This window comes from Dreissena polymorpha, chromosome 4 (assembly GCF_020536995.1).
Source record: "Dreissena polymorpha isolate Duluth1 chromosome 4, UMN_Dpol_1.0, whole genome shotgun sequence".
In the NCBI taxonomy this organism is placed as follows: Eukaryota; Metazoa; Mollusca; class Bivalvia; order Myida; family Dreissenidae; genus Dreissena; species Dreissena polymorpha.
In genome coordinates, this window is record NC_068358.1 from 49,983,971 (window position 1) to 50,009,506 (window position 25,536).

Consider the following 25,536-nt stretch of genomic DNA (forward strand, 5'->3'; position numbering starts at 1 on the left):
CATGTTTTCTATTTTTTTGTTCGGCCTCATTATATGTCCCAGAAAAAACGAACACGAAACACAGAGAAATACACAACCTAATAAAAAACTTCAGAACGTCCAATACCAAACATTTTAATAGATCTTTATGGATTTCCCAAGTATTAAACTGTTTATATCGTTTAAAAATACCAGATGGTGTATCACAAAAAAATCAAGGGAAAACCCGTATTCTATAATTAGATTCAAATTATGTGTTTTTTTTCTCCGTTGTGTACACACCGTTCACAACCAAGGCGGTAACGTTGCTTTCAATTTAATTCATATTTCGTATGCGGTTGTCTCTACAGCCGAAAAATTCTTATGCAGTTGCCTTTCAATACTATCGAATTTTAAATATCCACGAGCATATCAATTTACGCCGACTACAATAAAACAGAAAGTATCATATATAGAATAGCGTTAAAACGTGTTAAGTATATAATATAAATAATTCCGCGAAGTAAATTATTTTGTTATCATCTTGTTAAGAATTTCTTTTTGATGGTAAGGACTCGAATTGCTATGCATGTAAGCAGAACAATCTCTGCGCGGAGTTTGTTTTTAACTAGGGTACGAAATTGCAACGGAATGATTTGGAGCTCATATAGTGGCGTGCAACCAAACGGAAATGACTAAAACTAAACTGGTAACTCCGCAGTAAAACCAGGAAAGAAATTCCAAGATATTAAAACAGTGTCTCGGAGTTAGTGCTGAATTTGGTATGGATTCTGTAGTTTCTTTATATCTTATGTAATCTTTTTTACTATCTGTTCAATCATTCAGTTGTTGTTAATCGCTTATTTATTTGTATGACTGTTTTTTCTGATGTAAATTGTGAATATGGGGAAATCGAAAGTTGTCAACTTATCTAACCGTGTTCACACTTGTAACAATTTGTCAAATAGTTGTTTTTCATTTGTGAACTGAAAAGACAATGCATTCTTATATGTAAATATGTGATGTGCTTACTTAAGTTTGTTACTGCCGTCAAAAGCAATGTTTCATCATTGTAAACACATCACATATTTACAAATGTGCTTTCAGATATCTTTAGTCAAATTCGTCCCTTTAATCTTAACAATTGAATTGAGAAAATCGGAATGTAGAAGTTTGTCAAAACTTTTTACTTTTCCATTGCAAGTGCATTCTGTTTATCAAGCAATAGTCATGTTGAATTCAAATACAGCTTTTAATTTTTCTGACATTCTTAAAGTAAAAAAAAAAAATAATTATTAAATTTAACACACTTTGTTAATGTTAAAATAAAAATATATTGTATTTTTTCCTTAAATTGTATCTGTATTGAACATAAACCAGTTACATTTTGTAGTCTCAGTCTGACAGTACGCTTTACCATGTTGGACAAGTAGAGCTATTGATTCTGTAACCCTGTATATTGATGTAAATCTGTACAAATTTAGGTTTATTTATGTTTATAATACTCTTACTTTAGCTAGCTTTCAAAAAAGAGAAGAAATGGCTATGACCCATCAACAAACTGGGTATAAATCACAGACATCTCTTTCTACTGATGCCCGACCTGACTATGATCCCCAAATGCCTAGCCACGGTGACTCTTTGACTGCTCGGTCTGCATATAAAAGCCGGCTCCCTGGAAGTGATCTGTCATTGGATGCCCAGCGTGATGATAATTGGGCATCTACAGGTGAGCAGCATAAAATGTGTAGCACTTGTCGAAGCCTGGGTAATGTCTTTTTTGATAAGTATTTATGATTTAAAAAAAATGTATGGTTTATCCATGGTGGTTAAATGATATGTAAATTACAAAATATTAGGTCATCACCATAACTCTTGGATATGTTTTCTTATGTTCCCATAATGTTAAACAATTTTTCCAGGAGGAACCAAAAAGAGCATGAGCAGTTGTTTTTTTCAACAGTTTGGGAATGGGGCTGGGTGCCTTTGGATTGGGAAAAATCCTGGTGTTTTGACTTAAATTGGGAAATAAGTTATTGTTTTGCTAACAAATGTGTCAAAATTGAGAATACAAGTGTTTTCAATATTATATTTACAGTACACTCCACGCGTTTTCCCCAAAAAACGCGCTCACTCCGCGTTTTTATTCCTGCTAGCGATTGTTTACGCGAAGTTTGAAAGCGAGGTAAAACGCGGCGTTGCGCCGAGTTCGCTATACCCGCGGCGTGTATTACTTTAGCCTAGTCGGTAAATGCAGACAATTTCCGTTCTTATCAGCGACCGCCGCGCAACGCGGTAGTTAGAAGTGTGCTACTGGGCTTGCGAAAAAATTAAAACATTGTCATAAAAAATTGTTAAAATATTGTGGCTTATAAAAATAAAGATAATTGTATTAATAATTCATATATGTTTTTATTCACAGGTACGTCGACAATATGAATGAATATACGACATGTAAAGCGTTTTGACCAATTAATATTTAATTCATAACACATATAACACCAGAATAAATGTTCCGTTTAATTTCCAAATGAAAATAATTGTTTGTAATCCGAAACATGCTTCCGATTTTTAATGTTAACACGACGTTTACAAATGCTTCCAATATACAGTCATCATGTATATTTCCCGACAAAAGCGCGCGAAAAATATGCTACACTGTACAAGTTCAAGGTTTATGCGTGGAAAGTGTGCGTGTATTGATTTTTTGATACAAACTTTGTAGTGCAGAGAACATTGAATTCTGTTGATTTCGGTTAAAAGTTTCTTTGGTATTTTTAACACAATTATATCGCGAATAATTATACCCCCACAAATGAAGTTTAGGGGGGATATATAGGAGTGAACTTGTCGGTGGGTCGGTCTGTCTGTCGCTCCGTATAAAGTGTCTGCTCTCTAATTCAAGTAGTTTTCATCCGATCTTCACCAAACTTGGTCAGAAGTTGTATCTACATGATGTCTAGGCAAGGTTCGAACATGGGCCTTGCCGGGTCAAAAACTAGGTCACGGGGTCACTTAGTGCGTTTTAAACATTCACCATGTTGTCCGCTCTCTAATTCAAGTAGTTTTCATCCGATCTTCACCAAACTTGTTCAGAAGTTGTATCTAGATGATCTTAAGGCCTAGTTCGAACATGGGCCTTGCCGGGTCAAAAACTAGGTCACGGGGTCACTTAGTGCGTTTTAAACATTCAACATGTTGTCCGCTCTCTAATTCAAGTAGTTTTCATCCGATCTTCACCAAACTTGGTCAGAAGTTGTATCTAGATGATATTAAGGCCGAGTTCGAACATGCGCCTTGCATTGTTAAAAACTAGGTCACGGGGTCACTTAGTGCGTTTTAGCATTCAGCATATTGTCCGCTCTCTAATTCAAGTAGTTTTCATCCGATCTTCACCAAACTTGGTCAGAAGTTGTATCTAGATGATTGTAAGGCCAAGTTTGAACATGGGCCTTGCCGGGTCAAAAACTAGGTCACGGGGTCACTTAGTGCGTCTTTTAACATTCAGCATGGTGTCCTCTCTCTTATTCAAGTAGTTTTCATCAGATCTTCACCAAACTTGGTCAGAAGTTTTATCTAGATAATCTGAAGGCCAAGTTCGAACATGAGCCATGCCAGATCAAAAACTAGGTCACAGGGTCACTTAGTACGTTTTACACATTGAGCATGGTGTCTGCTCTCTACTTCAAGTAAATTAAATCCGATCTTCACCACACTTTGTCAGAAGTTGTAACCAGATGATGTGTAGGTCAAGTTCGAACATGGGCCATGCCGGGTCAAAAACTAGGTCACAGGGTCACTTAGTGTGTTTTAAACCTCACCATGTTGTCCGCTCTCTAATTCAAGTAGTTTTTATCCAATCTTCACCAAAATTGGTCAGAAGTTGTATCTTGATAATGTCTAGGGCAAGTTTGAATATGGGTCATGCCGGGTCAAAAACAAGGTCACGGGATCACTTAGTGCGTTTTAAACATCACAGTGTTGTACGCTCTCTAATTCAAGTAGTTTTCATCCAATCTTCACCAAACTTGGTCAGAAGTTGTATCTAGATGATGTCCAGGTCAAGTTTGAATATGGGTCATGCCGGGTCAAAAACTAAGTCACGGGGTATCATAGTGCCCTTTAAACCTCACCATGTTGTCCCCTCTCTAATTCAAGTATTTTTCATCCAATCCTCACCAAACTTGGTCACAAGTTTTATCTAAATGATCTCTAGGACAAGTTTGAACATGGGTCATTCCGGGCCTAAAACTAGGTCACGGGTTCCCTTAGTGCGTTTTTTAACATTTAGCATGGTTTCTGCTCTCTAATTCAAGTAGTTTACATCCGATCTTCACCAAACTTGGTCAGAAGTTTTATGGTGATGATCTTAAGGCCAAGTTAGAACATGGGCCTTTCTGGGTCAAAAACTAGGTCAAGGAGTCACTAAGTGCGTTTTAAAAATTGAGCATGGTGTCCGCTGTTTTTTGTGAAGACGACATGCAAAATATTATGTGTCAATGCGGCATGTGGGGGTATTCGTCACGTCTGTGACAAAGCTCTAGTTTTATATTTCCTCCAAATTAATTTCAATTCAAATATCTTTATCGTAACGGTATTTTAGTATAGTAATTATTGAAACAGTTATTGTACTGTATACTGATTAAAAAGAACATCTGGAAGGAACTGGATAAAGTGTTTTGGCGTTATGTGTTGTTTTCACAAAACGGATTAACATGTGTGAATGTCACTCTGCCGATTTGGTCCATAATTACTTGTAAACATTGTTTTGAATGTCGACGCAACTAGAACACAACTGTGAATATTTTATGCAACTCTCAACTCAATTGTTACCACCTTCTTTTAGCAATCAATGGAATAACCTACATGTACCTACGAAGAGAAAATACATGCTTTAGTGAGCAGTGAATTGACTTTGTTCCGACAATTAAAACCATTCCTTATGCATTCGTTGAACGTGTTTACTTGAGTAAGTTATGCATTCAGACAGGAAGCGGCTTTCCTTTGATGACGTCAAACTGTCAATGGACACAGATTTCCGAGACTTTTAATAGGGTCCTCGGTCATTTGTTTACATGTTCAGTATAGAAAAAACACCTGCTAACATGAAAACTTTGGATTAAATTATCAAAATAAAAACAATGTTGCAAACTGTCATTATATTAATTGGTAAGTATCAGTTTAAAGACGATGTTTTGTTTGTCGTTAATCAACGATTTTTCTATACAACTACTTCTACAACCACGTGGGGATCGATCTATCTTGGTTTTTTTTTTTAATGGTATATTATATATAAATAAATGTATATATGTACTTGTAATAAATGTAATTTTATTTGAAAATCAGGAAGTCAAACAAAGTTGAATTGATCGTTATCTCGTAAAACAAGGAGTTTCCCCGCGTTGACAACGCCGAGGGCCGCTGCGTCGGCTTATCAATTTTGCTGATCGTTCAACGCGGCGTCCCAAATCATGCAAATGCTGCGTATCGTGAAATTTTCTTAATCTCCCTCGGCGTTACTGCACGCGGCGTATGGAGGGAAATTGGGGAAAACGCGTGGAGTGTACTGTCCTAAGGTTCAACTTATAGAGCTGGATGGGAACTTATTGTTGAAATCTTAAATCTCCAATTGGTTCCATATATTGAAAATATATTCCTTTTTCCATTGGGAATTAGGCTTATACCGGCCGCGAATTTGAACGAAACACTGGCTAATATGCTCTAGATTTAATGTATTTTAAGTTAATCATAATATCCTTATAAATTTGATGAATGATGTCTTTTATAGGTGGATCTGTGGATGGATTGATAACTGGTGCAGGTACAAACACAAGAACCCGTCATCAAGAGTCTATGATGCAATCCAAAACACAGTTCAGTCCTGATCAGACTAAAAGTGGAGGTAAGTAATTGTCCTCTTACTACTCTGGCAGTTAGAAAAGTTTGTTTTGCCTGTCAATGATCATTTATGCTGCATTCTGAACATGTAAAATTTATAGCGAATAATGAAACAATTACATTGACAGAATATATTTGCACAAATCTATTTTTGCTGTTTATAATTTTCTCATATATCAATATAATATGAGTAATTTTTTCTTCTTCTTGGATTTGTAGATTTTAGAAGCATTCCAATATTGGAAAATATGAAGTCACCTGAAGGTCATTTCCTAAGTGGCCCCTGCTCTTTACCATCTAGAAGCTCAATGATTGAATCATTTGAATGTTTAGATGCTGAGATAAGTGTATATAGAGACCAAATGCCACCAGACTTAAAAGTTGGCTATATTGATGTGTTAATACTTTACCATGAGGACAATAGGCGGCAGGCTATAGAATTTCGTGACCACCTTAGAAAAGATATTAACCTTCCGAATGGTGAAAAAGTAAGAGCCTTACTCTATGATGAACCTGAACTTGAAGCTTTGCATACCTTAAAAATTGGGCATTTAGCTACTACTGTTGAGAGGAGTACATATGTTTTTATGTTTCTGACAAAAGAATTCACTTCCGACAAGTGGATGGAATTTTCCAGTGAGAGTTGTCTAATGGAGGCCATTACGAACCCAGAGAAAATGTGGTGTGTTGTGCCTGTTTTTACAGAAAGGAGGGGGAAGTCTTTCAGGATTCCAATGGGGCTGAATACGCTTAAAGGAATAAGCTACTATAATAATGATAAGTTTTATCGTGCTGGCTTAGAACGTTTGATAGGGGACAAAGTTCAGAACAGGAAAGCTGCAGATGAAAGATTAAAAATCAGACAAAAGCAGTGGATAGAAAAGTATAAGAGAGATATGGCGATTCAGAAAGAAAATTTAAGGAGAACAGCACTGATTGAAGAACAGAATACACAGCAACTGGTGGACGGATTAGTGTATGAAACAGGCCGCATGTTACACAATGGAGCTCTTCCCGCGCCTGAAACATATGACCATCATGGTCCTACCTATGTTCCATCAAGTCGCACTAGCTCATATGTTAGGAACATGCCTCATTCCCTCAGTAGTGGCAGTCTGAACCCTTTGAAGCAGCAACACCCTGCTGTACAGACACATTTTCAGCAACTGAACCAGCAGATGAGACCATGGGATAATGTCAACAGTGAACAGCAATGCTTGAGGCGTAGTACATCTACTCCAAGCACCTGCGAGGGCGACATGGGGACACCTTCAGTTGTGGCTGTTCAGCTTCGTACCCAGTATGGTACCCATTCTGTTGAAATACCTGTGAGGTTGGCAGAAGAACTGAAACAGTTACCAGCAAAAGAAAGGGAGGGTAGGCTTAATGAGTACTTTAGACAGACGCAGGAACAAACCTGTCAAAAAAGTGTTTCAGGAACTTATGATCCTACCAATGTGAAAATACCATCCAAGATATGGGAAATGATTAAAGATCTGCCTGAGGCTGCAAGGGAAGAAGCCATACAATACTTTTATGAAGAATTAAACAGAAATGCAAACTCTGGTAATGTTATGACAGAAAACAATAGCTTGACAAGCCAATCCATGCCTCAACTCTCTGGTGTTCTGGACTCATTTAGCCATTCTAGTTATGGCAGTCATCGGAATGGTAATGCTGAGAATGGACATGGCCTTGTATCGTCAAATGCTTCCCAACGATATCGATCTGCAGAGCAGTACATACAAGGTACTGTTTACTGCCAGGGTGTCTAATTTATAACCTTTTTGGGGGTCTTATTCCAATGGAAAAAGATAAATATTTACCCTGTCCATATCCTTTCCTAAAATACCAAATTGATGGTTTATCTTTTGGATGTTTAAAAAAAATCATTTGGCAATAAAAGACTGATGACGATATCAATACCAGTACATATTTTGTCTCGCCCCTTTGCTGATAGGTCAATATAGCATATGGTTGAGTGTATGTGTGTTAGAGCTGCAACGATTCACCAACAGCTCGATTCGATTTCCATTTCAGACACTCCGATACCGATTTTTTCGATTCGATTCATCTTCAAACCTAGTTTTATCATATATTCACTCTTATGCCTCAAAATAAACATTTCTGTTCAAATGTGACTTCAATAAAACACATAAAAAAGAATATCAAATTAGGACTCAATTTTAATATAAAAACTTCTGACTAGAAGATTGTGTTGATTACACAATAATATAAAAAATAAATAAATAATCATAAGAACGTATCTGGAATCAGTTGAATGTTCAGATTGTGTTGATTACACAATAATATAAAAAATAAATAAATAATCATAAGAACGTATCTGGAATCAGTTGAATGTTAGTGTATTATCACTATTATACTTTTACCCAAAACCGCTATAAGCATATCTACCATTGTGCCATGACAGCATCACCTGTTACCTGTAGGACAAATCACATTCTCTAATAAACTTAACAAAAATCCAACAGAAATAGAACTACTTTTCTGGCTGGCGACTTGAGTAGTTGCACTTGTGCGACTCTTAGTCTTGCTAAATCAACGTTATGTTTGCGTTTGACATATTGCATTAGATTAGTGGTTGAGCGGGACTTAGCGTACGCCACATCCGTGAAGCACAGTTTACACTTTGCTTTATCGGTAGGGCTACCATCCCGAAACCCAAAATACTGCCACACTTTTGATTTTAGCTTCTTAGGCGCATCTGATAATTTCAATTTGTCGGCAACAATTTGTTCAGCCATTTTGACACTTTTTCCGAAAGTAGACCGTAATGGGCTTATTGATTGGATGACTAAAGTAATAAGCAACCAATCGCGCGCGTCGTAATTACAGGTAAAGATAAAACCTACACCTTCCTGTATCAATAGACAGAATACAGCGCGCTTTACGTATCTATGTATATATATGTATATATGTTAACCCTTTGCATGCTGGGTAATTTGTCGTCTGCTAAAATGTCTTTTGCTGAATTTCAAAAATTACCATTTTCTTTGATTTTTTTCAAAGAACACTATCAGAATAGCAAACAGTTTGGATCCTGATGAGACGCCACGTTTTGTGGCGTCTCATCTGGATCCAAACTGTTTGCAAAGGCCTTCAAAATCCGGTTCCCGCACTGAAAGGGTTAAAGAATCAAATCGAATTTGGTAGGTTTGGTATCGTAATCGAATCGAAGCATTTCGAATCGATTTTCGATGAATCGGATCGAATCGTTGCAGCTCTATTGTGTGTGCGTGTGTTGTGACCAAACCTTAACAGACTGTTAGTTTGTCATTCATAGTGCATTTTTAGCTCAACTATTATATATTAAATATATATAGTGGAGCTATCCTACTCGCCCCACTGTCCGCGTTAGCATGAGCGTGAGCGTTGAAATGTTAAAGTTTGCCTACCACCTCAAATATTTCCTATGTCCCTTGACATATTGCTTTTATATTTTGCATACTTCTTAACCAACATGACCCCAACCTATAAACAAGAGCAGACAACTGTATCAAGCATTTTGTAAGAATTATGGCCCTTTTTTCACTTAGACTTATCAATGTTAAAGTTTGCGTACCACTTACATATTTTCTATGTCCCTTGACATATTGCTTTCATATTTTGCATACTTCTTTACCAGCATGACCCCAATCTATAAACAGGAGCAGACAACTGTAACAAACATTTTGTAAGAATTATGGCCCTTTTTCTACTTAGAATATGCATATTTTTTATAATTCTATGTTAAAGTTTGCGTACCACCTCAAATATTTTCTATGTACATTGTCATATTGCTTTTATATTTTGCATACTTCTTTGCCAACATGACCCCAATCTATAAACAAAAGCAGACAACTGTATCAAGCATTTTGTAAGAATTATGTTCCCTTTTATACTTAGAAAATTGAAAATTTGGTTAAGTTGTGTGTTTAGGTTAAATTTATTCCTGAAGTATCAAAGCTATTGCTTTCATACTTGTAACACTTACTATCTATTATAAGGGGACTGTGCAGGCAAAGTTATGTAACTCTGACTGGTTTGTTGACAGAATTATGGCCCCTTTAATACTTAGATAATTTAACATTTGGTTAAGTTTTGTGTTTTGGTCCACTTTATTCCTACAGTATCATAGGCTTAGCTATTGCTTTCAGACTTGGAAAACTCGCTAGCTATCGTAAGGGGACTGTACATGGCAAGTTGCATAACTCTGGTTGGCATTTTAATGGAATTATGGCCCTTTTTTGTCTTAGTAACTTTGAATATTTTGTTAAATTTTGTGTTTAGATCCAAGTTACTTCTAAAATATCAAGGCTATTGCTTTCAAACTTCAAATACTTTGTTACTATCATGATGTTACTATACCTGGCAAGTTGAATTTGAACTTGACCTTTGAATGACCTTGACTCTCAAGGTCAAATTAATAAATTGTGCTTAAATTGCCATAACTAATTTATTTATGATCAGATTTGATTTATACTTTGTCAAAACAACACTTACCTAACATACCACAATGGACTCCACCCAAACCACCCCCCACGCGCCACCTCAGAATCCCCCCACATTTTTTATTTCCTTTTTTATTAGCTCATCTATTTTTTGAAAAAAAAATATGAGCTATTGTCATCACCTTGGCGTCGGCGTTGGCGTTGGCGTCGGCGTCCGGTTAAGTTTTGCGTTTAGGTCCACTTTTCTCAGAAAGTATCAATGCTATTGCATTCAAACTTGGTGCACTTACTTACTATCATGAGGGGACTGGGCAGGCAAAGTTAGATAACTCTGGCGTGCATTTTGACAGAATTATGTGCCCTTTTTATACTTAAAAAATTGAAAATTTTGGTTAAGTTTTGCGTTTAGTTCCACTTTTCTCAGTAAGTATCAATGCTATTGCATTCAAACTTGGTACACTTACTTACTATCATGAGGGGACTGGGCAGGCAAAGTTAGATAACTCTGGCATGCATTTTGACAGAATTATGTGCCCTTTTTATACTTAGAAAATTGACAATTTTGGTTAAGTTTTGTGTTTAGGTCCATTTTATTCCTTAAGCATCAAAGCTATTGCTTTCATACTTGCAACACTTACTAACTATTATAAGGGGACTGTGCAGGCAAAGTAATGTAACTCTGACTGGCATTTTGACAGAATTATGTGCCCTTTTTATACTTAGAAAATTGAAAATTTGATTAAGTTTTGTGTTTAGGTCCACTTTATTCCTACAGTATCAAAGCTATTGCTTTCATACTTGCAAGATTTATGAACTATCATAAGGGGACGGTGCAGGCAAAGTTATGTAACTCTGACTGGCATTTGGACGGAATTATGGGCCCTTTATACTTAGAAAATTGAAAATTTGGTTAAGATTTATGTTTTGGTCCACTTTACCCCTAAAGTATCATAGATATTGCTTTCATACTTGGAACACTCACAAACTATCATAAGGGTACAGTAAAAGGACAAGTTGCATAACTCTGGTTGTCATTGTTACGGAATTATGGCCCTTTTTTGACTTAGTAACTTTTAATATATGGTTAAATTTTGTGTTTCGATCCACTCGAAGTATCAAGGCTATTGCTTTCAAACTTCAAATACTTACATGCTATCATGAGGTTACTGTACCTGGCAACTTGAATTTTACTTTGACCTTTGAATGACCTTGACTCTCAAGGTCAAATTATTAAATTTTGCTAAAATTGCCATAACTTCTTTATTTATGATTAGATTTGATTGATACTTTGATGAAACTACTCTTACCTGACATACCACAATAGACTTCACCCAAACCATCCCCCGTGCCCCCCTCCCCCCCCCCCCTAATTTTTTTTTTTTTTTTTTTTTTTTTTTAAGATCATCTCACAAATGACCACCACACCCTCACACTATACCCCCCCCACCCCCCCACCCCACCCCCCCCCAATTTTTTTTTTTTTTTTTTAAGATCATCTCACAAATTATCACCACACCCTCACACTATACCCCCCCCATTTTTTTTTTAAAACGGTTATGTTTGAAATACCATCCAACCATCGCACCCAACCCCCCCCCCCCCCCCCCCCCCCCCCCCGATTTTTTTTTTTTTTTTTCGCTCTTTTGGAAGATAATGTAATAAATGTCCACAACCCCACACTATACACCCCTCTTCACTCCACTCCTCCCTCCTTTGTGATTGAAAATGAGAGTCCCTTCACCTTTAAAAAGAAAATAGATGAGCGGTCTGCACCCGGTGCTCTTGTTTATTTTATTTTTGAAAGATTATCTAATAAATGACCACACACCCCCATTATACCCCCCCCCATTCCACCCCACCCCACCAGGGTTGGCATATTGACCGGTCAATTGAGTATTGACCGGGCCAGCGGTCAATACCTGGTTAAAACCGGTCAATACTGGTCATTACTGGTCATTACTGGTCAATACTGGTCGATTGAAATTTGTAGCATTTAAACATTACAAAGGAGCCATTTTATATTAAATCAATAATTATTCTGTAATTGATAAACTTTTTTTCTGAGTTATTTATTGTAAAAAAATCTTTAAAGCTGTACAAAGTTACTTCTTTATTATTTATGGAAACAGCCTCAAATACATAAGGACTACGGCAATATCTTTATCTCAGTGTATCACATCTGTATTATTACTATTGTAGGTACCATAACATTTCACTTATCTATTGATATATCTATTTGATAAGCAGATGGGCAAACAGAACTCTTGTGTATTCTAGGGTTATAAATCTGGCCTCTTAGTTGGTAATAAAATGCATGCAGTGTTATGTCTCTGATATTGACAATTAAGCAAATCTGTCCTTAGGCTATTTCATATCACTCACACAAGAAGATTACATTGTACTTGCTATTAATTTAATAGTTACTTCTACCTTGTTTCCTTTCTGTATTAAGAGTTTTTTTCTCTTTCATATTAAACAGTTCAATTGGTATTCAAATGAATAAACAATCAAAGTTCTTGATTTTGCCAACAAATAATGTTTTCCAATTGTGGGTCTGCTCTTCTTTTCAATTATTTTTTTCTTTTAATAATTATTTCTTATTATGTTTTGGATTCTTATATCAATAAAAAGTAAAGTTTTTTTCACTATTTTGTTTAAAAAGTATTTAAAGAAATCAATGCAAGAATACTTGACAAGTAAGGATTGTGTAAAAAAGGTGCCATTTAAGGCCCTATTATCAGTTTTGGGTGCCCCAACCTGTATAGGTGAGAAGACTGTTAGAAGACTGTGGGGACAGTGGATAATGAGGAACAACTCATACACAGTAATTGACAGGTTCTTGTTGAATCAAGCACAGAATTATCTGAGCATCATAATTCATTAGCATGAAATAAAGTTCAATCAACCAGAAAAATCAAATTGATCAACTTTGACTTATTTGCAAAATTTTCAGAGATTGGCCTACAAATTGCATGAACAGGTATAAAATAGTGGGTATTAATAGCTTAAGACATTATTGGCAGCATGTCTGTTTAATTTATATTATCAATATTGTTTAATTAGGCATGGAATATAAATTAAAATTGGGGGTAAAGTTCGATCGACCAGTATTGACCAGTAATGACCACTTCGGGAGTATTGACCGGGGCGGTTTTTACCGGTAAAAACCGCTGGTTAAAACCAGGGGCGGTCCATTGGTGCCAACCCTGCACCCCACCCTCCCCACCCAAAAAGATTTTGTTTTTGAAACATGGTTTAAAAAAAAACACACAAATATTTATTTATTTTATTTTTGAAGGACCGTCCAACCATCCCACCCAAGCTATTGCTATCAAACTTGAAATAAAATCTTATTAGTTTGTTTTATGTCTTTACAAATGTTCAATAGATTGTGGAAAATATACCTGAACTCAGAATCATCTATAAAGTACAACTTCTTTAAAATATAAGCGATCAATATGTTTCAATTATGGTCCTCTTCCACTTACATGTAGAATATGACCATATTACCTTGACTTTATTGAATTTGAACAATTTCCCCATGATGGCTTATATTATACTGTCAAGCACTTGAATAGTCGAGCGCGCTGTCGTCTGACAGCTCTTGTTAAAATGAATTACCACAAATGTTCATCATGATATGATCTGTAGTGTGTAATATTTTCAAAGGTCAGTTTCAAACTTAGAGGAAAAAGTTCAAATTTGGCCTTGTCTGGACTGAAACTTTGTCATTCATCATGCAATTTGTAAATAAGTTACTAAAATGACCACCATTAGGAGATGTGGCGAGTAACACCAGTCTTTCTTCTTCAAAAGTCATGATCACTCGAAGAGTTGAAATGTAAAATTTAGCCATGAAACAACTTGTCAGGATGGTTATATTTTCATTCATAGTGTAATTTTATTATTATTTACCACACATGACCTCTAAGAAAAGAGGTTTTGCATGTTATACTTTCTCCCTACTTTAAAAGTCAATTTTTTAGATCACCTGAGCACATTATAAGTGGGGAGCTTCTATTATGTTGGGCTTCTATTATGTTAGAATGTTGTTCGTCTTCGGGCCTCTGTCAAGTCTTTGCGATCACTTTTTGTTTAACATTTTATCCAGATTCGCTCACTAGAATTTAATGAAACTCGACAGGAATGATCCTTAGTAAGCAAACCCTTTTTCAATGTTGTTCATAGCCGATGCATATGTAGGTCCAGCGATTTTTTTTGTCCAATTGGGAAAAGTACCTGTACCGGTACAATTGGGAAAAATTGAGTCGTGAAAGCCTGAAAATTGGGAAAAATCGAGTCGTGAAACCCTCAAATTGGGAAATTGGTGTATTTGATTTCATGCTCCCAAATACTTTAAAATTGATAACTTAGTGTTTTCAAGCTGTCAATATTGTATTTACCTAGGTTCAAACCATAGAGCTGCATAGGGAAACTAACAAAATGTTGCATTTTCCAAAAAAAAAAAAAAAAAAAAATTTTATTATTTTTTTTTTACCTTAAATTGGGAATTTTTTGGACAGCAATTGGGAAATTTGTAGTTTTTTCGTAATTGGGAAAGTGCCGTTTACCAGTACTTTATAAAGAAGGAAAAAAATCGCTGAGGTCTTAGAAGCTTAAAGCATTTATATATATACCAATGTATATATCAGTCTCGGCCATACATGGCCGGACCGACGGACATGTCCTGTAAAATTTTGTTAGGTCCAGCCTGTCAGTCAAATTTACAGGACCGATTGTCCGGTAAAAAAATAAAACGAATTTGTTGGTTTGTATAGCTTTGTTTATGGCTCTGAAAGTTTTCTGAGGTGCACAAATAGCAATAACGTCTTTATACACATGCTTTTCCGTACCAACGCTTTTTCTGCTGACGGAATTTTCCGAGGGCACCTGATTGGTCCATTTATGTGCATCCTACGAATGCAATTCAGGACAGTCCAGATCCATGACGGCCTAGTCGCTTAACAAGATAATCATAAATCTGATTATTACAATTTAAATGATACAGATATCAATTTGTGTGGTTTTAATAGCAATAGTAATGTATAAAAATGATCATTGTCATTCGAACGTTATTATCTTGGCTATCAATGTCCATGCGTGAAAAAGGCCGGTTGTCATTTATCGAGGCCTTCGTCGGTTTAGGCTTATTGACCAGACTCATACCTGACATGCGCGCTAAGCGTCGCTTAGATAAACAAGTATCAGCTACTTTGGTTTTGGAAAATGTTAAGATATTACGAAGGAGCGATTCCTGTTTATATTTACTGTTATTAACATGCGTTCAGCATTTAAAAAAAATATGTTTTAACTAAACAAGACTAGTACCATGTATGGCGTGTATTATTATTTAACGTCTGACATGTGTGACCTTGAAATTAATATCTTTTTATTAACCAGGTTTTCCGAAGGAAAAAACTGGTTATTAGATTGGCGAATACGGGCAGGCTGGCTGGCTGGCTGGCTGGCGGGCGGGCGGAACAAGCTTGTCCGGGCCATAACTATGTCGTTCATTGTCAGATTTTAAAATCATTTGGCACATTTGTTCACCATCATTGGGCGGTGTGTCGCGCGAAATAATTACGTCGATATCTCCAAGGTCAAGGTCACACTTTGAGTTCAAAGGTCAAAAATGGCCATAAATTAGCTTGTCCAAGCCATAACTATGTCGTTCATTGTGAGATTTTAAAATCATTTGGCACATTTGTTCACCATCATGGGACGGTGCGTTGCATGAAAGAATCACGTCAATATCTCCAATGTCAAGGTTGCCACGACTAAACTAGATTAATTTTCAAACAAACTTACAAAGGGGGTTAATTTTGTTTGTTCATTTCAAAAGTTCAGTTTTAGTTGTCTCCCTTTATCAGATTTTTTTTCACAATGAAAACCTCAGTGACAATTTTGTCCCTTGTTAATAATTGTATCATTGTATATCAAACACCTTGATCACAGCAATGAAACCAATTTATTTTACTATTATATTCTGTAGCCGGTAGGTCCTGTAAAAATTGAAGAGGTCCTGTATTTTTTCCCATTTTACAGGACCTACTGTCCTGTAAAACTTTGCCTAGTTTGGATTTGACTGATATATATATTTTATTTTTCTTATGTGTTTATGGTAAAAACTTATACAATCTTTTTGGTGATAAGCAATTCAGTGGGAAACAAATTTATATGTGACTGGCCAGAAACTATGGATGGAAGTAAGAAAGCAATTCCTGTTTTCAAATGGTGAAGGAAGATCTACTGCCCTGGTTAGGCAAGCAACATGTGAAAAAATCGGGAACTATGGATCCCGTGGTTAAGGGTCACTCATCGAACTATGTAAAAGTACTGACCATATTTCAAAAGTAAAAACATTGAGCAAACATGAAAGATTGCAAGCATTTTTAAAAGGGATTGAAAAATAAAAAAGATGAGCATTATGGAAATCACAGCCATGAATACTGTTAAATTTGCATGCTTTAAAAGTTTTCCCAGTTAAAAAAGGTTTTGAAAATTAAATCATGGTGTGAAGTTCAGTTATGTGATTATTTTTTTGTCACTAAGTTACCCTCGCAGGCTACATTAAGTCTGTGTCATATGGAGGAAAAAAACACTACAGTTATTACATAAACATCACAAAATCTACACATACCAGGTTAATTGCTACATGTCTCAGGTGAGCTTTCTTTAGGCTATGTATTTAAGTGTTCACATTCAAGTGTTAATTTGAAAAGATTTATTTTTTAATTCACCAGGAGGGCTTCCTGATTTGAGCATATTTGAGCAGGACGGTTTGACTAGTGCGAGGAGCTTTCCAACTGATGTGCGATCAATTAGTGATGGAAAGAGTATTATGAACCAGAAGGGCGATTCCAGGAGTGATAGAAGCTGTGCAGGGACCGAGGGACTGTCCATTGGGGAGCCTACTTCTATGAAAAAACCAGCAATGACCATACAGTCTGACAAGTCAACTAAAGAACCAGCAACCAAACATGAAAAACATGTGCACTATGTAAGATAGATGCAATTATGAGTGACTTCTTGTCTTTTGTCATTATGCCCCCACAAACAAAGTTAAGGGGGGTATATAGGAGTGAACTTGTCTGTCGGTCAGTCGGTCGGTCTGTCTGTCAGTCCGTATTAAGTGTCCGCTCTCTAATTCAAGTTGTTTCCATCCGATCTTCACCACACTTGGTCAGATGTTGTATCTAGATTAAGCTGGGTTCCCACTGCCGATCAGATCAACTTGATGAAGCCCGACCAAGCGGTCGTGTACTGGTCTGGTTGGTCGGCATGAGTGGTCGGGGGCGGTCAGGTAGGTCGGCATTGGTCGGGCTTCGTACCCGATATTTTTTGACATGTTAAAAAATATCGAGTAGTGGTCGAGTAGGAAATGGATCGGTAGCCCTCGGGAAATGGTCGTATATTAGTTGAGTAGAAGATCGAGTTGATCCTGAAGCAATCGTGTGGCAATCGGATTGACATCTTTTATACGATCTGTACCCGATCCGCTCGACCTCTACCCGAGTTATTTTAGATCGCAACACGATCCACTCGACCTCTATTCGATTTGATGTACAGAATTACTAGACTGCTACCTGACGGCTTCTTGACCGTACACGATCATTTCCCGATTGCTATTCGACCATACACGAGCTCTGAAACCGATCCGCTCGACCTCGACCCGAGTTATTTAAGATCGCTTTGTACGACTGCAGTACGACCATCACGATCTGGTCGTGTGAAGATCTGGTGGCGATCAAGCTGAGGTCTACTTGGTCGAGCTGAGATCGTATAGGGCTCGCATATAGGTCAAGACGATCGAGCACAAATCGGAAAGATGGTTGAGTGGACGTCCTGAATGAGTCGTGTGACGGTTGTGTGTTGTCGGCTAGAGGTCGAGAAGAAGTCGTGTATACCCTTTTTAGTCGAGCTTGGTCGGGTTTGATCGGGAAATTTCGGTGATCGGGATGATCGAGTTGATCGGATCGGCAGTGGGAACCCACCTTTATGTCTAGGTCAAGTTTGGATATGGGTCATGCCGGATCAAAAATAGGTTACAGGGTCACTTAGTTTAAACATTGAGCATGGTGTCCACTCTCTTATTCAAGTAGTTTTCATCCGAGCTTCACCAAACTTGGTCAGAAGTTGTATATAGACGATGTCTAAGCCAAGTTCGAACATGGGTCTTGGCAGGTCAAAAACTAGGTCACTGGGTCACTTAGTGTGTTTTAATATTGAGCATGGTGTCTTCTCTCTAATTCAAGTAGTTTCATCCGATCTTCACCAAGCTTGGTCAGAAGTTGTATCTAGATGATGTCTAGGTCAAGTTTGAATATGGGTCATGTCGGGTAAACAAAATAATAGGTCGTTGGGTCACTTACTGCGTTTTAAACATTCAGCATGTTGTCTGCTCTCTAATCCAAGTAGTTTTCATCCAATATCTTCACCAAACTTGGTCAGAAGTTTATCTAGATGATCTCTACACCAAGTTTGAACATGGGCCATGCTGGGCCAAAAACTAGGTCACGGGGTCACTAAGTGCGTTTTTTTCAATATGCAGCATGCTGTCCGCTCTCTAATTCAAGTAGTTTTCATCTGATCTTCACCAAACTTGGTCAGAAGTTTTATCTAGATGATCTTAAGGCCAAGTTCGAACATGGGCCATGCCAGATCAAAAACTAGGTCACTGGGTCACTTATTACGTTTTAAATATTCAGCATGGTGTTCGCTCTCTAATTCAAGTAGTTTTCATCCGATTTTCACCACACTTGGTCAGATGTTGTATCTAGATGATGTGTAGGTCAAGTTCGAACATGGGCCATGCCGGGTGAAAAACTAGATCACTAGGTCACTTAGCGCGTTTTAAACATTGAGCATGGTGTCAGCTGTTTTTTGTGAAGACAACATGCAATATATTCTGTGTCAATGCGGCATATGGGGTTATTTGTCACGTCTGTGACAAAGCTCTAGTTGTAATTAAAATGAAATTGTTATAAACACGGACTTTTGCCAGGGAGCTGGTTCATGGTTTATTTTTTTTTTATGATAAAAGACAAGATAGAAATCTTTAGATCTTTAGATATAAATCTTGACAAAATTTATCTTCAATAATATATTTAAAGTATCAGTGTGTTTTTGTTCAATATGCTTTTGCCAACTTTTTGACTTTGCTTGAAAGGAAAAGTAAAGATGTAAATACATTTCAGACAATCAACGTCTATGGCCCAACAAACCTTCAAGTAGGAGACCATAATAAGATGGAGAAAAGAAGAGATTCGACACATTCGGATGATGATGAGAGTGATGATAATGATGAGGATGAAGATGAAGTTGGCACCAGTGTCAAGGACTCGTCAGGAAAATCTAAGAAGAAGCGTCATAGCCAAGATTCAGCACCAGGTGAAGAGCAACAGTTGAAACCGTGCAAGGATAGGTGTGTTGTGTTCACTTACTAAATTTTATTCTAAAATTTATGTTAACTCAATTTCCCACCAAGATGGAAAAGTCAACTACACAATAACAAACTTTTTCTTAGCTCACCTGAGAACAATATTCTTATGTTGAGCTTTAATTATGACCTTTGAAAACATGTGCCAACAACATTTACCTTGTGAACACTCTAGAGGACTACATTTATTACCCAATCCTGAGGAAACTTAGTCAGAATATCTGTCATAATATAATGGTGGAGTTGCTCATTTGTTGTACAAAAACTAGGTCATCTTAAAGAATAAAGTTGTGAATGCTCTGGTTGTGACATTTGTTACCCTATTACAAAAAATGTATAATGAAAATTGTACAGAACTTTTATCTTGGCAGAGTTTAAAACTGGTTCTCGTCAATTAAAAAACATGGTATACATGACACGGGAAATTGTTCTGTCTATGGCAATAGTGAAACTTTGTGAACACTGTAGGGGTCACTTTTTTGCCCATTTATTATAAAACTTGCTCAGAACAAACTTCACACCTGTTTGAACATTTTTCCCAATTATATCTCTATTGAATTTGAAACTGAGTCACATGGGATCAAAAATTAGCTGTGGCCCAACTAAGTGGCCAGTTGATGCTTAAAACCATATCAAGTTATCAAAAAAGTAATTATCTGTAATCAGTACTTACAATTTAGAATTCATTTTTACCAGTGAGTACAATGATGAAGAGGCCACGAGATCAAAACTGGGCTATGGGGATGAAGATGGCTCCCGTAAATCCACAGAGAGGCTTGTGTCAGGGGAAGTCAGGCCTTCCCAGGGCCCATCATCAGCCTCAGGGACCTCCTGTAATGTGGATGCAGCCCCTTCCACACAATATACGCCTCCCATGAAGTTAGGGGCCGATACTGGGGCCAAGGTAGCAGCCAATAACTTTCCTTACGTAGTTGCAGAAGATGATAGCAATGAACAGTCTGAAGAGCCAGCTACTTTGCAGGTATTAATTAAATTGTAATCAGATAAATGATAAAAAAAAATAGCCAGTGTAATTATTTAAAGCAGATGTACATTTAGTAAAAAAAGATTTACAGCCATGTTGTCCAATGGGTTTTATCCCATAACCACGCCTTCTTTAATGAATTAACTACCTCTGGTATAAAGTTGGCAGCCTTTTCATCTTCTTGAAATAGCAACAGTTTGTAGTATAATGACATATTTTTTATAATTTTCATAATGTCATTTAATTAGGATGTGTTTTCTGTCATTGCTTGTGTTGTCTTTCTTGAAATTAAACCAAAACAAAATGACAAAATAATTGTAGAGAATACCCATTCAGTTTTGATACAGATAAGTTAATTTTATGAGCTTAGAAAACCTAACTAACGTTTTTTTATGTGAGAAACTACACTAAATTAGTATTTTTAAATCACTTACAGTTTTAATTCCATACTGTTTCATACCAGTATTTAAAATCATGAGTTCATCACATTTTGATAAGTTACCTTTACTGGTATTGGATCAATTCAACAGGTCAAAACTAGCAAAACCAAAGAGGGTTCTTTTTTGGAGGAGAGTGTGAACATGCAAAGTCAGCGATCCTGGTTAACCAAATCCAGTGAGGGCCAGAAGAACATAGTAAGCGTACCTCCTGTTGTAAAACCAAACGTGGTTCAGAAACATAATAGCCCTGAGAAACATGGAACTGGTGAGAAGCCAATTGCAGCTGTGAGGCCTCAGGCAGTGGTGAAGCCAATGGAACTAGGCGATGAGCCAGACAACGACAATGAAGAGCTCACAGATCCTAAATCACTTGTCAGGTCAGTGAATACATCTGCTAAAGCCTTGGGCAACGCAGTTGTATCAGGGGGTATCAGTCAGTCCACTGTTGTGAAGCAAGTTGATGCTGCTCCACCACAAACAAGGACATTTTCAGTGAATCAGAGTCAGAACAACAAGCAGAATACAAATCAAGTTAGTGTGCGAGACAGTCTTGCACAAACAAATGCTAAGGTTGTTTCTATGTATGACAGCCATGAAGAAACAAATGTCAAAGTTGCGCAATTTGGATTTACCAGATTTAGTCAACAGCAGCAGTTCTGTACAAATATAAGTCCATCAAATGATCGTGTGAGAGGAAACATGGACAGTATTGACGGTCAAGAAGTTGAGGAAGCACAGGAAGCCTCTCTTACTAACCAGAAGAGTAAGTTGTGTTCAGTATGGCAGTAGGGCAAGCACACAAATGCAGTGTTAAGGCAATCCTCTGTCAGCATTTAGTTTTTAGCAGTGATTTCTTTCCATGACCAATTGATTTGTGACATTTCAAGATTAATTTCATGGTTTTTGGACCAAAATATGTATTATGAAACAGTCATAAAACCCACATGTTTCAACACTTTCACAGTTGGTACTGAAGGAACTAAACATCAGGGGAGGTAGTTGTTTTCTTATGCTTGAAACTGGCACTAGATCAAATTATTTATTGCTGCATTAATATTTAGTGTTACTGAAATAAACGACAAAACTATATCATAGAAGCTTTGCTTACTGTTCAGATATCAACTTGTTATTTTAGAAGTCATACCTAAGATTTTGGCAGTACAATGTATATGCATATGGTGCATTAAAAAACACTAGATGTTACTATCAGAATGATAACTAAGGTACATGCAATAATATATTTTAGTTGATGTAAGCAATCAAATGCTCAAAGTAAATAGGAAAATAGTAACCTGATGTACACTCACTAAAACTATTTTTTTAAATGCTTTGATTTTTCATGGAACATCATAAAAAGAAGTTAAGTTAGACAGCACTCACATTCTGATGGCTTCAGTTTTTATCAATCATGTTTTTGTTGTTTACATTTTTTCCTGAAATTCATTTATAAGCACATCCATGTATGCTATTTTACAGGGAGCGGTAAAAGTGCTTCAAATGCCACCTCCCCTAAGCAGCAAACAGGAGCTGTGCGGAACTCTGGCGTGAGTGTGGACCAGGAGTATGACTTGTTGGAAACGGATAGCTTTGAAGAGGACCATTTTGGGCCTGTTACTGGCAGTAGCAGCTCAAACAAAAGTGCTAAAAAAGAATGTGTCGTATCTTGAGAGGTTCTTGGTGAATTTGTATAGTAATTTTTTTACTGTTTAATATACACATACCTTGTTAAAGGGGCCTTTTCACAGATTTTGGCATATATTGAAGCTTGTCATTAAAAGCTTTATATTGATAAATTAAAACATTGGACCAAAAAATCTCCAGTAAAAACCAAGAATACAGTTAAAAAAAGGGAAAAAAATTCACCCGAGTCTCCCACTTAGACCACACGCTCATCCGTGCTCATGTTATGAGCAGATGTATTTTTAGCTCACCTGAGCACAACATGCTCATGGTGAGCTTTTGTGATCGCCTTTTGTCCATCGTGCGGCGTCAACATTTGCCTTGTAAACACTCTAGAGGCCAGATTTATTGTCCAATCTTCATGAAATTTGGTCAAAAGATTGGTCTCAATGATATCTTGGATGAGTTCGAAAATGGTTATGTTTGCTTAAAAAACATGGCTTCCAAGGGGCTGGGCATTTTCCTTATATGGCTATAGTAAAACCTTGTTAACACTCTAGAGGCCACATTTATAGTCCGATCTTCATAAAACTCGGTCAGAAGATTCATCGCAATAAGATCTTGGACGAGTTCAAAAATGATGCCGGTTGGTTGAAAACATGGCCACCACGGGGGCGGGGCATTTTTCCTTATATAGCTATAGTAAAACCTTGTTAACACTCTTAAGGTCACATTTATTTTCCGATCATCATGAAACTTGGTCAGAAGATTTGTCCTAATGATATCTTGGATGAGTTCGAAAATTGTTTTGGTTGCTTTAAAAACATGGCCACCAGGGGGCGGGGCATGTTTCCTTATGTGGCTTTATATGGCTATAGTAAAACCTGGTTAACACTCTAGAGGCCACATTTATTGTCCAGTCTTCATGAAATTTGGTCAGAAGATTGGTCTCAATGATATCTTGGATTAGTTTGAAAATAATTATGTTTGCTTGAAAAACATGGCTTCCAAGGGGCGGGGCAATTTTCCTAATATGGCTATTATAAAATCTTGTTAACACTCAAGAGGCCACATTTACTGTCCGATCTTCATGAAACTTGGTCAGAAGATTCATCCTGATCATATTTTGGACGAGTTCAAAAATAATGCCGGTTGGTTGAAAAACATGGCTGCCAGGGGGCGGGGCATTTTTCCTTATATGGCTATAGTAAAACCTTGTTAACACTCTAGAGGCCACATTTATTTTCTGATCTTCATGAAACTTGGTCAGAAGATTTGTCCCAATAATATCTTGTTATCTCAGGTAAGCGACTTTGGGCCTTTCAGGCCCTCTTGTTTACTTATATAAGCAGTCCTCGTAGTTTCCCTAAATATAACGACAACAACAGAACTTTCCAAATTATTCAATCGTTTCGCGTTGCAACGCTTTATAATTTTCAGGTTTTCAAATCGTCAAAAGATGCATATAATGGTTATTTTAGAGCATGGTAATTGTTTATTTTAGAGCATGGTAATTGTTAAGTATTACTATTTCCTCAAAAATATAACTAAATTGAAAATGTTCGAATCTGAAACAACTTTTTGTAATTTTGTCAATTAACCAAAACATGAAAAGGCCCCTTTAAATTTGAGAGGCATTTAAAATATGTGTATGATATATGTAATTTATATTGACAACAAGGTAAAGCATCTATTTTTAAGGTGTGTAATTTTGTTATAATGAAAACTGTTAAGACGTGTTGTGAAGCACACCGTCTTTTTATGCCCCCCTTCGAAGAAGAGGGGGTATGTTGTTTTGCTCATGTCGGTCCGTCTGTCCGTCCACCAGATGGTTTCCGGATGATAACTCAAGAACGCTTAGGCCTAGGATCATGAAACTTCATAGGTGCATTGATCATGACTGGCAGATGGCTCCTATTGATTTTCAGGTCACTAGGTCAAAGGTCAAGGTCACAGTGACTCAAAATAGTAAAATGGTTTCCGGATGATAACTCAAGAATGCTTAGGCCAAGGATCATGAAACTTCATAGGTACATTGATCATGACTGGCAGATGACCCCTATTGAATTTTAGGTCACTAGGTCAAAGGTCACAGTGACTCAAAATAGTAAAATGGTTTCCGGATGATAACTCAAGAATGCTTATACCTAGGATCATGAAACTTCATAGGTACATTGATCATGACTGGCAAATGACCCCTATTGATTTTCAGGTCACTAGGTCAAAGGTCAAGGTCAAAGTAATTCATTAATTGTGTTTGTCCAAAACTGTAACCTTGGTTAAAGTTTTGCAATATCTAAAATGGTGTCCGGATGATAACTCAAGAATGCTTACACCTAGGATCATGAAACTTCATAGGTACATTGATCATGACTGGCAGATTACCCCTATTGATTTTCAGGTCACTATGTCAAAGGTCAAGGTCACAGTGACTCGAAACAGTAAAATGGTTTCCTAATGATAAGTCAAGAATAATAACGCCTAGGATCATGAAAGTTTATAGGTACATTGATCATGACTGGCAGATGACCCCTATTGATTTTCAGGTCACTATGTCAAAGGTCAAGGTCACAGTGACAAAAAACGTATTCACACAATGGCTGCCGCTACAACTGACAGCCCATATGGGGAGCATGCATGTTTTACAAACAGCCCTTGTTGTTAATTGCTTTCATGAACTTGTCAATGGTGTTTGATACTGTACACATGTGAATGAACTAATTTGAAAAATCACTAGACTTTGAA

General features: G+C 37.0%; 1 protein-coding gene across 1 annotated transcript; it reads left to right on the top strand.

Moving 5' to 3' along the window:
- The first annotated feature begins 633 nt into the window (after positions 1-633).
- Positions 634-25,119, top strand: LOC127877677 (uncharacterized). Its single transcript, XM_052423778.1, has 9 exons — positions 634-740; positions 1,475-1,687; positions 5,747-5,860; positions 6,076-7,605; positions 17,051-17,307; positions 19,505-19,731; positions 20,443-20,728; positions 21,262-21,934; positions 22,648-25,119. The coding sequence occupies exons 2-9, from the start codon at positions 1,498-1,500 to the stop codon at positions 22,836-22,838; spliced, it is 3,468 nt and encodes a 1,155-aa protein (XP_052279738.1). The 5' UTR covers positions 634-740; positions 1,475-1,497; the 3' UTR covers positions 22,839-25,119.
- Positions 25,120-25,536: the final 417 nt, after the last annotated feature.